The 15830-nt window shown below is 42.6% G+C and overlaps 1 protein-coding gene and 1 long non-coding RNA gene across 6 annotated transcripts; both read right to left on the bottom strand.

Moving 5' to 3' along the window:
* Nucleotides 1-5135, bottom strand: LOC133491565 (uncharacterized). 5 transcript variants are annotated; one of them, XR_009792434.1, is made up of 5 exons: nucleotides 4770-5135; nucleotides 4123-4251; nucleotides 3872-3969; nucleotides 3538-3644; nucleotides 1-165 (listed from the first exon to the last, which is right to left on the bottom strand). It is a non-coding gene; the product is annotated as an uncharacterized LOC133491565 (long non-coding RNA). The 5 variants fall into 5 exon arrangements; XR_009792432.1 differs by having other exon boundaries at nucleotides 3538-3969; XR_009792433.1 differs by lacking the exon at nucleotides 1-165 and adding an exon at nucleotides 194-3258 and having other exon boundaries at nucleotides 3538-3969.
* Nucleotides 5136-8004: 2869 nt separating this feature from the next.
* Nucleotides 8005-15607, bottom strand: ca4a (carbonic anhydrase IV a). The gene is made up of 8 exons (XM_061802819.1): nucleotides 15191-15607; nucleotides 11535-11579; nucleotides 11291-11455; nucleotides 11069-11214; nucleotides 9625-9717; nucleotides 9465-9531; nucleotides 9188-9351; nucleotides 8005-8516 (listed from the first exon to the last, which is right to left on the bottom strand). The coding sequence occupies exons 1-8, from the start codon at nucleotides 15261-15263 to the stop codon at nucleotides 8337-8339; spliced, it is 933 nt and encodes a 310-aa protein (XP_061658803.1). The 5' UTR covers nucleotides 15264-15607; the 3' UTR covers nucleotides 8005-8336.
* Nucleotides 15608-15830: the final 223 nt, after the last annotated feature.

The following is a 15830-nucleotide window of genomic DNA, read 5'->3' as shown; positions in this document are numbered from 1 at the left end:
CTGCTTCTTTGCGTTCCCTTGACAACCAGGGCAGCTTTGCAACGAGAGAGGCTCCGCGAGCTGCCTTTGATCATCTCGCTGGCAAGAGTTTGTGTGAGAGTTGGGCTGGACCTCTCCCGGTGAGTGCACACGGAGCGGTGGACCAGGCTGACTGTTTGTGGCAATCTGCGGAAGCTCAGAACGAGTTAAAAAAAGGGAAAACCAATCAGAACAATGAAGTATTTGAACTCGTGGAGACAGCAATTCATACAACACACTACACCAAACGACACTCCGGTCATCGCTTGAACGTTGCTCGGATCTTTGCCCAGCCCACGTGATCGTATCATGGCTGAGGCATTTATTGAGCAGAGGCTGGCTCGCTTATGGACGCACTTTTATAAATAAATGTTTACTCGGTTGTTAAATTCCACAGGCACTGCACAGATCGTCCCATTTGTTTAGGTGATGTATTTTGGTCAGTGTTTGTAATTTGTTCTTTGATCAAAAATAAGTCTGGAGGGGAAAAAAAACAAAGATTACATCGTAGAGAGATTTTGGAAAGCAAATTTGGTAATTTATGTGAATTTATGATCATTTGTCTTGTTATCCTTCAGATGTTTGGCAGTTAGGGTAAACAGTGGACCCCAGCATACTTGTGGTTCTGCACCCACGGATTCACCAATTCACTCATTTCATAATCTTTTTAATGTCTCTCTTTTTTACTTTTTTGGGGATAAGCAACCCCCAAAAATGCTCTTTGGTGATTTATCCTTGCTTCTGTAAAAATGTGTTTTTGGAAGCATTTGGCATGGGTGTGTATTATCTGTGAAATGTTGCTCGTCACAATCTGGTCCAGTCCACCCCCCCCCCCCTCAAAAAAAAGCATGTGTTCACTGCACCTCCAATATCACATACAATGCACACATGCACGTACGTAACCCAATGGTCTGGATAGGTCAGATCCAGCTCAACAAATGCAAAAGAAAACTATCCCCACAATTCCTCACAACATGGCAAACTGACAAGACATTTTTTTTCTTTTTTTGTCATTCTAAACATCCTACATCATGTTGAGGAAAATACATTTTGGTTCTTGGAAAGCACAATGTAAATACTGGCGTTTTTTTTCTTTTCTTTTCAAAGAGCCCACACCCCCTTGCTGGCCCGTCGAACAATGCCACCGCAACAAAACAAATCTGAGTTGGATAGAGAAGAATAAACTCCGCTGTGTTTGTCTTTGGGAGTGCTGCTGCTTAAGGATTGCCTCGTATCTTATCTCCAACCTCCTTCCTGTTAACACAATACTGTTAACACTTTCAACTCGGTTTTGAACACTCGTAAATGGGATCAGTCAACAGCTTATTTAGTGACTGCAGGTGAATGCTAAGCCCTTTGTTACGGCTTGAGATAATTGTGTGTGTGTGTGTGTGTGGGGGGGGGGTTAGTTATTTTATTTTATTTTTTTTTTATTTTGTTTTTAGACTCGGTGAAGATTCCTGGCTACAGATACATGCTCATAAAACCCCAATCTGAATCAGCTTTAATGGCCAAGTATGTAACAACACACATGAAATTTGTCTCCAGCAAGTCGGTGCTGCCCTGGTACGACATTCAGAACAAGGAACAAACACACTAATAAGAACAAAGACGAGACATTCAGTTACAGATGTACAAGATGCACAGTCTTCTTCATTTGGAACAGTTAAGAGTCAGTCAGTGCTCCACATTATGTTAAGCTAATGTACAGCGTGCCCTTACACGTTCGTGGTTCCAGTTATAAACCAGTGCAATGACAATTGTGCAAAGGGAGCAGTTTAAAGTGATGAATCGTGCGATAGTCTAAAGAATATATTACTAATGCTAATACGGATTTGACGAGCAGGATCTGAGGGTGTGTCCCAACAAGGGCACAAGGCAGAAACTCGTAGCTTCGCTGATCAAGAGTTAAATGACTTAATTGCCAGATGGAAAAAACTGTTCAAATGCCTGCTAGTTTTGACTTGCATTGATCTGTAGCACATAGTCAACAGAAGGAGCTGGAAGAGCTGGTGGCTAGGATGTGGAGGGTCTGTAAGCATCCTGCTCACTCTTGACCTAGTTCGCGTTGCGTGCAAGTCCTCAATAGTGGGTAGCGTGGTGCCGATAATCCGTTCAGCTATTTTGATTGTCCGTAGCAGTTGGAGTTTATCCTTTTTTGTGGCAGCCCCTTAGTGGAGGTACACCGTACTGATTGGTTGACTGCTGTGCATAACTGTCTCAGCAGCTCGCGCCACAGGCCGTGTTTCCTCAGAAGCCGCAAGAAGTATATTCATTGCTGGGCTTTTTTGAGGATGGAGTTGATGTTCGTCTCCCACTTCAGGTCCCGTGAGACTGTAATTCCCAAGAACTTGAAGGTCTCGACGGTTGACACAAGACCGTTAGTTAAAACACAAGTAATCATGAAATGTATTTATTTGGAGATAGAGGTGTTTATTGTTTCAAGTCACCGTCTTTCACTAAGGAAACAAAATGAAAAGGTCAACTTTGTGCAGACTTAAGCTATCTCTTCCGAAATGACAGTCTCATTTATTTAGTCCAGTACAGACAAACAGTACAGAAATAGCTGCTGGCGTGTGCTGAATCATATCATCAGGCCACCTCGGTGACGACGCTGCCTACTACGTCCCACGTCACACGTCGTATCTGTCAACGGTCAGGAAGGGTTAGCTTCTCTGCAAAGTCGCACACCCTCAGCACCCACACCCAAAAAACCCTCCTCGTTTCAGATGGATGGATACTGCAATAGAAGGAGCGCTTCAGAGTGAAAGATGTCCCCAAAAGCGCTAACCAATGGAGCTTGACTGGTGGTGACGATGCCTTGCTGGAGGGCATCTCGGCAGCACGTCTCCAAACTGCTAGTTGCCATTCTTTCCCCCCTTGATGCCTGCATTGTCTTCCAAGACTTCTCTGAGTCATAATGCCTCCTAGGAGCCTGCTTGAGCAAGGGGACCTAATTGAAGATTTCAGTCCCTGATCAGCGGCTGAGGTCCATTCAACACGTTCCTGCATGTACTTTGAGGCTACTCTCCTATCTTTCTCACGACCCTCCTCGCTCCATAAGACAAGATCAAGGAGCTCCAGACCCCAGACCGATCGAGGTCATTTTGTGACGCAACAGTTTTCACCTTCCCATGGAGTCTTTTGCTGAGGCTTTTGCAACTCATCTCAGCAAGATGGCGCACAGCTGTGTTTCACATGGACACCAGCCACTCTCTTGGGAGCCAGAATTCTGGTTGACTTGTAGAGAATCAAATGCTTAGTTAACTCAATAAAATTCCCAACATTTCATCACTTTCATATTGTGTATTTACTAATATTCCATAATCAACGAACAATAAAAACTGGAAACTGTTAAGTTTCTTCAACAAACTTGAGCAGGCAAGGACAATATTATTTCTCCCTGATTCTTGCATGTAAAGAAGGCTTTTTATACGACTTGCAGTGTGTTCTATTTCTGCAATTCACTCCGATCCCATCAGTCATTCAATCATTAATATTGAAAACGGAGTCACTCACGGTTTAGTGGTTGACTCGCAGGCTAAGTTCAGTTCAGTTCCTACTCAGTGACGGTGTAAAAGGGTTGCCTGGGATTGGCAGGCAACCAGTTTAGGGTTCCCTATGTCCTAAAACGGCATAAAAAGTACAGGAAATGGATGGATAGTTTTTGTGAGTTTGAGATCATTTACAAATGCATCATACAGAAAGCTGGTTCTAAAATTTGGAACATTTCTGCATAGCCTGTTGCGAGAGTTGTAATTAAAAGGCACACTGATAGTGCTCAAGGTACACTTGCTGATCATGTGAGCATCGAGAACAAATTCAGCTTTGAGGCCATTGTGTTCATGCTGACCTTGCTGACCTTTGACCTGTCCACCTATTGACGCTCACGAGTCCATGAAAAAGGGACATTGGTCTTTTGAAAAGTCCATTTCGAGTCATTGTTCCGGCCTGTGAGATCAGAAGGTCTCAAGTTACGAGAAACTCTTGGTGGTTATTTTTCATAGAGTTGCAAGTGCATATTGCATGTTGTTATTTGCTCTAAATAGAGATTTTAGTGGCCAACATTGGATATAGATGATGAAGATGTGAGTATTAACTTACTCTTGTCTTCTTGCTGAAAAAAGTCACTTGTGTCAAACTCCACTGCATCTCGACTGCATCCTTGTCGGACACTGACAGCAGCACTACTGCTACTGGCAAGCATGCACAGTCGTTGTCAGCTATGTGTCACTGAAAAAGGTCAAAAGAAGAGTTAGTTCAGATTAAAAATATGTTTGCGAGAGGAAACCTTTTTGGCAATCAGGCCAACAAGTTCAGTTTTCTGAATCACGTTTGTACATGTGCCGTAAGAAAATTGAATGGACCAGCGAAAGAGAAGGGAAAGGTGCGGAGCAGTCAAAACACATGAAATAGAGTAAGATAATAAAATTACTTTCATCTGAAGAAAGCTTTCGAAATCATTTAAAAGGAGATTTAAGTGTTTCACAGCCTATCAGCGGTCTGCCCAGGTTGTACGAGAAGTTATAATATTTCTGGATTGTACGATGAGACCCGCGTTCGATTCAGTGCCCTGAGAAGGCGACTCGTGTACTCTGCGTTAATGTTTCATCACCTGGCAGCGAGATGTTTAGACTAACTAGAGGCCTTTGAACTCACATGAAATTAAAATCTGATGAACTCATTTCATGGAACTGTCGGGAGTAGTTACGTACTTATTAAGCCAATTAATGGCTTCCCTTGATAGGTACCTCTGTTTTTTTCTCCAAAAAGAGAAAGCGGTCCTTTGTCTCCGAATGCAGTCACGAAGGGGACATGTAGGAGCGGCGGCAGACGGGTTGTGTAGCTTCTGCCAGATATTAAACATCCTCCTCTTTGATTCCCAGTCTTTCCCGACACATAAGTGCTGAAAAGTCCTTACAGGGATGAACAGGAAGCTTTCCTTCATGTTTTTTTTGGCTTTTCTCTCTCCATCTGCATGTATATCACCGAGAAGCTGATGTCTTCCTGCGTCTGCACATCACAAAGAGCCTTTTGATTCCTTAATGGTGGCAAACAACAAAAGAAGGGAAGGGCAGCGCGATTAATAACGTAAAAGGAGATAGGAGTAGGGAAACAACAAGCAGCTCGTGTGATTTGTGGTTGTGGTTGTGTAAATAGTCCGCTAAATGACATTACCTCGCATCAGTTTCTAAATGGTTGGAAAAAAAAAATGTCCACGCACACAAAACGTAGTCATGGAGTTTCACAAAGGTTTTTTTTTTTTCTTTGTTTAGGCCCTTGTAATAAAGCACAATCAAGCACAAAACAATGAGAGTGAGAGGTATTGTTATGTTTATCATATGTGTTGTTAGTTCAGTGGAGACGATGTACAGTGGTGCCTTGGTTCTCGAACACAATCCGTTCCAGAAGGCTCGTTGAAAACCAAAACGTTCAAAAAAACCAAAGCACGTTTTCCCATAACAATGAATGGGAAATGAAATAATGCGCTCCAAGCCTAAAAAATATTTTTTTAAAAGCGATTTTTTTCGTTTTTCCTGGTAATAAACTGCAGAGTAGAAATACATGTATAGTTTAAATACTTTAATTAATTAAATCACTTAAGAAATATATTTATTTTGTGCTTAAAATGTATGCTTTAGCCTAGTAGAGTATGCTAGGCTGGGAGTGCATTGCCGTATCTGTAGCGACTCGGCCCCCAGCCTTTTAAACCTTTTTTTTTTTATTAACAAAAAGTGCAGAATAACTTTAAACGAGCAATAATGAGGGGAAAAAAAACTAATTGTTTTTTATTTGCACAGAAGGTACGTTACGTAAAAAATAACACACTTGCAACTATAGGTAGGGTTAATGGAAAGAGCAAATGAAAAAAGCAATGCCAAAAAAACAGTTTCAGATGTCTTCGGTGGTGGTGACTCGGCCCTTTTTCACAAAGAACAACTCTGTTTGTTTCTGTCGTCTTTTAAGCACTTTTCTGAAGTGGCTCATAACATCATTAAAATTTTGCAGTGCTCTGCAACATTCAGCTTTATTCAGGTGATGAAGTTCTGCAAAATTATGGATGTCATTCCATTTAGCTCAGATAGCTTTAATATCAGCACTTGAGACATCCTTCCTGCTTTCAGCCTCATCAGACGACGTCTCCTCCCTTCCTCGCCAACATTATACGATTTTTTTGTTGTTGTTGAGATTATTGCTAAAATAAAATGCACTACTACAGTAAAGTAACATGTCATGGAGTAATTTAATTTTTCAAATGAGCTCATCCTGTCTATTCCCATAGTCAGCCGCACACCGAGCGATGTGGAAATAACGCAACTGAACAATTCAGCCGCATCACATGTATGTCCGCAACTAATTTTTATTAGTTCCGGACCATCTGCAACTAGTTTGGCGGTGATTCCTGAATGTGGAATTGCAGGAGAATGGGATCGTAACGGCCAATCAAAATGCCAGGTTATGTCATGTGATCTCTGACAACCAAAACTACATTTGCAGACCCCAAGTGAGATTGAGCCAACTAGCCAACCTAATGTGTCTTTTTTTTTTGTTTAAATATTTAACTATGTCATTTTGACCTGTCGCTAAAATCTCAAGCATTTTGGAGCTGTTTTTGCCCCCAAAATGAATCCATGGAATCCACGGTGTCATTGCCAACAGCCTCTCAAAGATGTCCTTGAGAAATTTGCAAAGGATGCGTGACCCCCATCTGGAAACCTGGTAAAAAGATTGAAAAATGCCATTTTACAGAAGCGGGGGCTTTATGCATGGCCTGTCCTTTCATCTCATTTGTTTCCTCTCTTTGTATTGTCGGCTGACGCAGAAATTTGTCTACAGTGGCGTAGGGGATCCGCAATTTCCTTGATAATCTTGACATGTTGCTTGTGGTCCAATAAAATAATATCGCTGTTGGTTCGAAACATTGGCAGGCCTCGCCTTGTTTTGCAGAAAAACGGTCTCCTATGACTATAAAATGGTTGCAATGTCAACACTTACAAAGAGGCCATTTATTAAAAAGGCATATGTCGTTTAATGTTCAACGGTATCACATTCTTAACATCACCTATGACACATTTCACAAGTTGACATCCTGAAAAGCATACAACTCGATATATATGATAATACATAAATAATACCATGACGGTGCAGCTCATGTCAATAGACACATTCAGTGCATAAAATACATGTGGATCATGTGCATTAAAAACAGCATAGAAATATAAGTTAATGCATCACGAAACGATGGAAAAAAAAAATACACAGCTTCCTTGGTCATCCTGACAAATCCGTCGGGAAGATGGCACCCATCTCCCGTCAAGAATACAGAAGCGGTCCCGCTGGATGATCAGAGAGGAGTCCGTAGGATGTAATTCACAGTCAGTAGCATTCGGTGCATCAGACTCTGTGATCCATGAAACCAGTTGCAGTCGAAAGTAAGAGATGGGGTGCTTCGGGAACGCTCGCTTATGTGTGTGTGAATTTGGATTGCAGCAATCATGGAGACGTGCTGATCCGTGCAATTTTCAATCGTTTGCGGTGTGTGCGTGCCAGAATGCAATGAAGTGCATGGGGTGCTCTCGCTTATTGGGTTACACTCTCCACTGTCACTGTTGCCGCAAGACTGTGGGGAGGGAGGGGGGAATCCTCAGCATGGACTCAAGGTCACATGGACAGTGAAGATGGGCAACACACGCCCTCTCTCTACCTGCATGGACTTTGAGATGGGGGAAAAAAAAAAAAAATAAGGCCAAGTACTGACTACTTTGACCGCTGGCTTTGAAACTGAGCTGGTTTTTATGACTCAGTTGTGCTATTCATAGCTTTGTGCTGTTCTCATGTGCCATTGAAAGCGAACGAGGCGTCACGTGTCGCGTTCACGCGACCGGAGCCACTCACGCTGATATTAGCGGAGACTTAATTTGCTTGACATTGTTCAAGGTGGATGGACTCCTGCAAAGTGCATGAGGATGTGTTTGTGTCGTGTATGTGTGTGTGTGTACTTTTGATGTGATGCTGGGAAATATCAGGGCAGGGGCCTGACTGCACTGGTCACTGAGTACTTCATGACACATTCATAAAGCGGACGTATTACCTGCTTATTCACTACGCATGCATGCATGCATCCTGATCAACCCTTATACACCTCCAGGGTGCTCTTTTTAGACCCTTGTCATGTGTGTTATAAGAAGACTGGGGCCACCCGGTGAGCGATGCATGCACTACGACATGTGTAACCGTTTTGGAGACCATGCGGCCACAAAACCAGGAATGATGTTCAATGTTCATGAGTGTCGCAGTGCAGCACGGGCGCTTCGTTCTTAATTGAGCCGGGAGAGTCCCAAGGCCATGGCCAGGCCGGCCATGAGGAGCCTGGAGCTGACCGAGACCACCGCACTTCCAGATCGGAACACCCGGCGGCCATTGAGGGGCTGCACTGGCCTGAAGGTCCCCACCATTGCCTTCCCATCATGAAACTTGAGCTCAGAGAAAGCCCGCAGCTGATGGAGAAAAATGGCATCAAAATTGTCAGAATATTTAGTCCATCAGATTTGGTATGTAGTGTTTTTTTTTTTTTAGACATACAGTACGAACAATATGTTAACAGAAGTTAATTGTGGCATTCCACAAGGCTTTGTGCTTGAACCACTATCACTCGCACTGTTGTTGCCATCCAGTGAAATTGACGGACTTATTTTTGTGTGCTACCTTTTTCCATTGAATAAAATAAATGACTAAAATCTTACATTGAGTAAGATTATACCCCATATATACGTAAAGCTTTTTAATGCACATGTATGAAAAATATATGTACACAAATAGTGTACACACGTGTGTGTGTGTGTGCGTGTACGTATGTGCACTCTACTTAAAAAAAACCTACAATTAGGAGTTGTATGTATGAGTTAATGTGGAAAAAAAAAACCTCCAACAGCATTATTTGTTATGCAGATGACTCCAAACTATATTTGTAAATGTGACCTTATGACACAGAAGCAGTTTTTCAAGCAGACATGAAAGCATGTCATCTAACGAGGTCTCTTGAAGGACTGAAGACCGTGAACATTTAACTAACTCCCACGAGAATCTGCGTCTCCCCCCCACATAACTGCATCGTCAAACCACACAATTTGTGTTCCCCTTTTGATTTTTTTTCCCCACTCATCCTAACCTGTTCAAAGCTCAGCGGGATGGGATTCTCAAATAAGGTCCAAACCACGGCCTCCGTGCAGCCCGGTGTGGTCAAGGACCCCTTATAGCGGTAGAAGGAGGTCAGGTTGTGCTCAGGTGGAATGAGCTGTGCCAAGGATGTAGGAGGCAGAGAGGTATTGGCGTCTTAAAAAAAAAAAAAAAAAAAAAAAAAAGAAGAAGAAGAAGTAACAACAATGTATCGACTATGGCCCATTTATTCACAAGTAAACCTGTTCGGATTGGACATCAGCACTTACTTGTGGTTTTGATGCTCCGCAGAGCGCTGATAATGGGGTCGTACTTTCGGTTCGCACTGTTGGACATCTTGAAAGTGGAAAGTTACAGATTTCATTTCAACTGAGCGTCCACCAGGCCGACGGTGTGATTTTTGAAAAAGTATGGGAAGCAAATGATTACCTCGTAAAAAAAGCCCAAGACTGCAACGCCTTCTGGATCTGCAAGTGCTGTCACCAAATCGTTGTATCGATGCTTCATGTGCACGATGTGCAGCTGCACGACAAAAAAAGTTACGTGACCACTTTTTCCACACCGGAGGGTGGGGGCTATTTTGTATCTTTCTGCAAACGGAATGACAAAACTATCCTAGCTTTATCAGCCTGTACACATTTCAACATTAAGTGGGCCAAAAAGTCACACTTCAACAAAAGCTAAAAATCTGAGGAATGCGGCTCGTGTGACGAAATTCAACTGTTAATAAAAACCCTCAGAGCTGCTCACATGCCCTGAAAAAAAATAAGAAAATGAGATACTGAATGGCATGGTTCAGCTAGGGCTATGTAATAATTTTACCTTTAGTTAACAGCTACAAAAATCATTTGGCTGGTACACGTACACAAAAATCCAACTTTGTTCATCAATCTCTGCAAGCAGCATGCAGTGGCAGGGAGAATTAAAAAACAAAACAAAAACTGTTTGATTAGATCACTGAAGGTACAATAAACCTGTGGCATCCACCAGTTGCCATTCACACAACAGAACAAGTTTTCCTATGAGTATTACCTTTGCGCGCAATTCAGTTTTCTCGGTGATAAAATCAAGTTGTGAGGCCATCATTATCTCATTATTTTTTTGTTTGGTGTTGTGCTATGAGATTTTTCTTGTGCAAAATTGGGTGGTTCGGCTCAATAAAGGTTGGGAAACCTTGTCGTCAGCCATGAAACACGTCATTTTTAAGATTACATGAAATTATGTAATTTGGTAGATGTTTGGGTCTAGAATGAAACTCATTTTACCCAACATTGTATGACTCAGTCCAATCAATAAAAAAATAAAATAAATTAACAATGTCATTTTGATAAGTGGCGGCATGGTGGATCAGCTGGTAAAGCATTGGCCTCACAGTGCTGAGATCCTGGGTTCAATCCCAGACCCGCCTGTGTGGAGTTTGCATGTTCTCCCCATGCCTGCGTGGGTTTCCTCTGCGCACTCCAGTTTCCTCCCATATTCCAAAAACATGCAACGTTAATTGGACACTCTAAATTGCCCCGAGGTGTGATTGTGAGTGTGCCTGTTGTCTGTCTCCATGGGTCCTGTGATTGGCTGGCAACCAGTTCTGCCTCCTGCCTGTTGACAGCTGGGGTAGGCTCCAGCAATCCCAACGACACCTCATGAGGATAAGCGGCAAAGAATTTTTTTTTTTTTTAATAAGTTTCAGTTGTGGCCACAAACGAGCCATAAGGTACATGCGAGGTAATCAGTATATTATTGGTGTTGTATATTTAATGAGCAGAATTCAGGAATTATAAAACCTTGGGAGGTTTTGCTATATCGACAATCAGAATGGTGACAAAAAAAAAAAAAAAAAAGGCACGTATATTTGATGAAAAGTACCGCACAGTACCTCCATGGGATACTGCTCCCCATCAATGGTGTGTTCAGATCCCGGGCCGCCATTGTTGCCCCAGTGCAGGTGGAACTGGACGGCCTTGTAGGTGCTGGGCAGACCCCCACCCGAGATGGTGCTGAGGTGAGGGACGCCAACTTGAACTGGGAGAAGACAAGACAAGCGTCACACGGCCACGCCCGGACTTGGCGACCCTCACAAGGCTGACTTGGCGCTCACCCGAGTGGCCGTTGTTCTTGATGGTTCCTCGGAAGATCTGCTGGTAGTTGGCGAACTCAACGGGGGTCAGACGCTCGTCTTTCAACGTCTTTCTGGTGACGATGTTGATGGGCGATTGGGACTTTCCGGCGCAGGCGCCGTTTGCGTGGTTCCACTTTTCCGGCGCTGCAACACACAGCGACGTGAGCTCTCTTTTTGGAGTTTGGTTATTTGATGTTCCAAAATGGGTTGTAATAAATCTTACCATTACACTGACGCTCACAGGTGAACTGTGACTGATAGCACCAGTCTGAAAGAGAAAATAACATGACTGAAACCATTTTGCGGATAATGAATTCATCTTTTCAACACAAGTGCTCTTCTATATTTAACTCCACTCTTGTCGGCGGCCATACAAATTCCCTACATACCGGATCTGTAATTATATTCTCAAATCTTTTTTTCCTTCCTATCAGAATAAACACAGATACAATCTCTTACATGAGTGGGGACACGTTGTCACATGCTTTGTCAGTAAAGTTTATTAATATTTCACAATCGGAGGGCATGTTGCCGCCCCCATACTCTGAGACAAATATCTGACCAATCAAATATTTATGTACAACACTCATGCCATTGAAAAAAAAAAAAAAAAAATTGCGAGAGGGTTTCCAGCTCTGTTAATAGAATTGTAACGAAGGCTTCTCGCAGGCTTTGAGAAGGAAGTCTTTGCCATGTGAACCTTTTCCTCTCACTCACGCACAAGAATGGTTGCTAAAAAACAAACTCCCACCAGCACTTCTGCAGTGGCAGGCATTGTGATTCATGTCAAACCTATCGAGTTCCTGATGTGATCTTATCCACTGCACCCTGTTTATTTTAGTGATATGGCAACCGCGGTCGGCGGGAGACTGGTTAGCCCATCCGTCTCGCAGCGCTGAGAACCCGGGTTAGAATCCGGCCGTGCCTGTGTGGAGTTTTACGTGTTCGGCGCGTGCCTGTGTGGGCAACAACAGCAATTGCTCATTAAAATTGGAATTGGATTAGGTCACATCCGCCCATCCATTTGCCATGACTGCTTATCCTCATGAGGGTCATCAGCCAATCGCAGGGCACCTAGTGGCAAATTAGAGTCTTCAGTTTAGCTACCATACATGTTTTGGGGACGTGGGAGGAAAGCCACGCAGGCGCGTGGACAACTTGCAAACTCCAAACAGGTGTGGCTGGGATTTGAACCCCAGTCCTCAGAACTGTGAGGCAGATGTGCTAACCACTGTAATACTATGACACACTATATTGTAATACAATACTACATTTATTTGTTTATTTGAAAATAATATTCTAAATTGCAGTGGCCCATTGATTCAAGAATTGGGCCCGACCAATGATATCACCCCTTTTCAAATCGCCAAAAATCGCTGGTTTTGTTGCTATTTTTTGCAGATTTATTTTTACACATTAACACATGACATTCAAACGGAGATTTTTTTTGCCCATTTTTCTTTTTAATAAGGTTTGATAAAACACTGAATGGCAACATATTGTAAAGCAGTCAAATTTTTTGCCTGTAATTCATATCTTCACAGTATGTATTTTTGTAGGCTTTAATGCACCAATTTATTCATTATACGTTTTAAAAAAACATTCTTCTGATTAATTGGTTCTTGGAATTTTATTCTGCCAAATATCGGAATTAGCTTTGGCCCGAAAAAAAAAAATAAAAACTCCATATTGGTCGAGCCCTAGTTCAGTGAGCCCCAAACTATAAAACTATCGAGTTTTAGACTGCCTTTTTGAGCCCACATTGTATTTGCTTATGTTTGTTGAACTGGACAAAGAGTTAAACACACAAATGAAAACCCTCACAAGGAGCACAGTTGAACCTCTTGACACTCAGCCACGCCCTTGGCTTAATTATACAAAATAAAAACTTTTTTTTTTTCCCCCCACGGAATGCTCTTTTCCCATCTTTTACAGTCACAATTTTACTCTGCAGCGCAAACATATGTTGAATGTTACTGAAATATTGTAAATTTGATCAATGTACTTTAAAAAGTAAAAATAATTTTATTTTCTCCGCAAGCCTTTATATTATACTGTGCACTTCAAATTCGATTTGAGTACAATGTTCAGTTTTGACGTCTCTCTCTCTCTCTCTGTGTGTGTGTGTATATGTGTATATATATATATATATATATATATACACACACACACACACACACACACACACGAATGAGGGATAAAATATTATATTAGCCTCATTCCGAATGAGGCACTTCTATATCACGGTGAACTATTAAACTATTACCTAACATTACCTTTGTAAAGGCATCGGTGACGTTATTGCAGGCTCGGCGCATTGTGCGCGTTCTTATAATAAACAGTGACTTAAAAGGGCTGTTTGAGTCAAGCCAATCAAATCGTTGTCCGCACAATTGTCGACCAATCAGAGGTCGTCACGAATCCGCCGACGGGCGCAGGAGCGAAAGGAACAATCTGAATCAGATGTCATTGTATCTGCGAGGAAACCGTCAAGAAAAGGGACAAAAGCAACACGGGAGGGAAAATAAACACTCCACGTCCCCTTTTAAGATCGTGCGGTACTTTTGGGGTGGGTGGAACAATCTTCCGGTCTACTGCCGTCTCAGGCCGCGGAGACAGACTTCAGACGCACGAACGCCGCATTTTCTCACGTAGCATCAACCCGAGACCACGTAAAAAAGGCACGAAAACAGGTGCCTTTATTCAGCCGTCGTTTGTTCGCCAATCAGTGGAAACGAGGGAGGGACACATCGCTTTATTCATCCATTCTCTCTCGCTCTCCTTCTCTCTGGATACGCAAACACTTCACGTGATGAAAAGTCGCTCACTCAAACCTGCCCGTCTGACTTTTTTAACTGTGACGTATATAAATAAAAAAAAAACACGGATAAAATGCATTATTAACGGAACAGAACACGAGTTACTCTCATTACCCAGCCAAAATAAGGCTCGTTTTGACAATATCGATCCCCCGCAAATGTTTATTTTTCAAACCCCGTCCTTTGTTGTAACACAACGGAACAGAAAATTAACTTTTCATTATATTATTAGTGGAAAGAGTCGTTGGATGCAGCATCGGCAATAAGCATATATCCTGCCAATTGAGCGATTAAATATTCTTTTCTTTTCTTTTCTTTTTTTTTTTAAATAAAAAGACCGGATTAGACCTTGTACAGCGTATTAGAGCTGGGGCGCGAAGGTCCATTTGAGGTGGAACCCCCGCGTGAAGGTTCTGCCCCAGAAAAAAACCAAAACAAAATCCAAACTCGTCATTGACTCGTGAGCAGGTGCGCCACGCAAGCGGGGGAGCGAGCGAGGCAATCACCCATCATCGGGTCTCTGGACCAGCTCGGTCCAGGACGCGGGACATCCACTCGAACCTGTTCCTTGTCTGCTGTTTTAGGCTTTAAAAAAAAAAAAAAAAAAAAAAAAAAGACATTCCGCAGGTACTGAATCAACTTTGTCAATATGGTTAAAATAAATAAAGGAAAAAAAATGGTGGGCAGCGGGTTGGAGGTGGTGGGCACTGTACTTTGTGACTCAACCTTGATCTGGACAGTTTTTACATACATTTTACTCCTGCATACATTAATAACGCAATGTAGATACATATATTTTTTAAAAAGGCATGTTTTTTTTCATTAATCTTATCTTTCACTATTTCCGTCAAATAGAAATATGAACAATAGTACATTGAAAATGCTTACATTTAACGCATTTAAAACATACAAAAAAAAAAAAAAAAAAAATCAGGTACCTGAACCAAATGGGGAATGAGGAAAAATACCCATTTAACCAATTAATTATTTTGCGGAGTCAAAATGTAAACAGAGAAAACCTAAAGTGGTTTCCAAGTGTGGATGAGGCAGGTCGACTCACCCCCCGCCGCGTCGCAGAAGGTCCAGCAAGATGCCAGGAGGGCGACCACCGAGGGGAGATGCTGCATCTGCATGTCGGGACAGGTGGAGGTAACGCAGTGGCTCGCTCGTGCAGGTCGCCCGCTTGCAGGGGGGTCTTATACTTTGCCATCAGCGTGCCACACGGCAGGGACGGGGGCTGGCCCCGCCCCCCTTTCACGGGCATCCTCCGCCGATGGACCACCTTTTCTTTTTTCTTTTCTTCCCCTTCTTCTCCAGTGAGCATCTCAGTGTGCGCGTGCGTGCGTGTGTGGTCAAATGATGCGATCAAGGTGTTGCTAGGGTAAATACATCCTGTTGCGAGGAAGATGAATAGCAGGCGAAGTGTAAATAAGCCACAAAAGCAGCTTTGTTCACATCACAAGCCCAAGACACTGAATTCCATACATATAGCATCGACCTGGAATTATTTCTTCAGCTTATAAGTACAGTAAAGGCGTTTTTTATTAAGGGGAAAATCATGATTGACAGCATTTAAAACGTTGGCGTCAATTCCTGATAGCGTTTGAAGCCGTGTAAAAGAGATATTGTCATAATCCGCATTGCCTTTGTGACGTGTGCTCTTAGGTAAGAGAATGACTTTGCACATTCGTAGGCGCCAC

Source organism: Syngnathoides biaculeatus, chromosome 18 (genome assembly GCF_019802595.1).
Source record: "Syngnathoides biaculeatus isolate LvHL_M chromosome 18, ASM1980259v1, whole genome shotgun sequence".
NCBI classification, from domain to species: domain Eukaryota; kingdom Metazoa; phylum Chordata; class Actinopteri; order Syngnathiformes; family Syngnathidae; genus Syngnathoides; species Syngnathoides biaculeatus.
This window is presented reverse-complemented; position numbering and strand designations above follow the sequence as displayed.

Coding starts and splice junctions, on each gene's coding strand:
- ca4a (XM_061802819.1), bottom strand. CDS start 15,263: ATGCAGATGCAGCATCTCCCCTCGGTGGTCGCCCTCCTGGCATCTTGC. Junction 11,215..11,290: donor CAAGAACAACGGCCACTCGG/GTGAGCGCCAAG, acceptor GTCTTCTCCCAG/TTCAAGTTGGCGTCCCTCAC. Junction 9,532..9,624: donor TCTTGGGCTTTTTTTACGAG/GTAATCATTTGC, acceptor TCCACTTTCAAG/ATGTCCAACAGTGCGAACCG.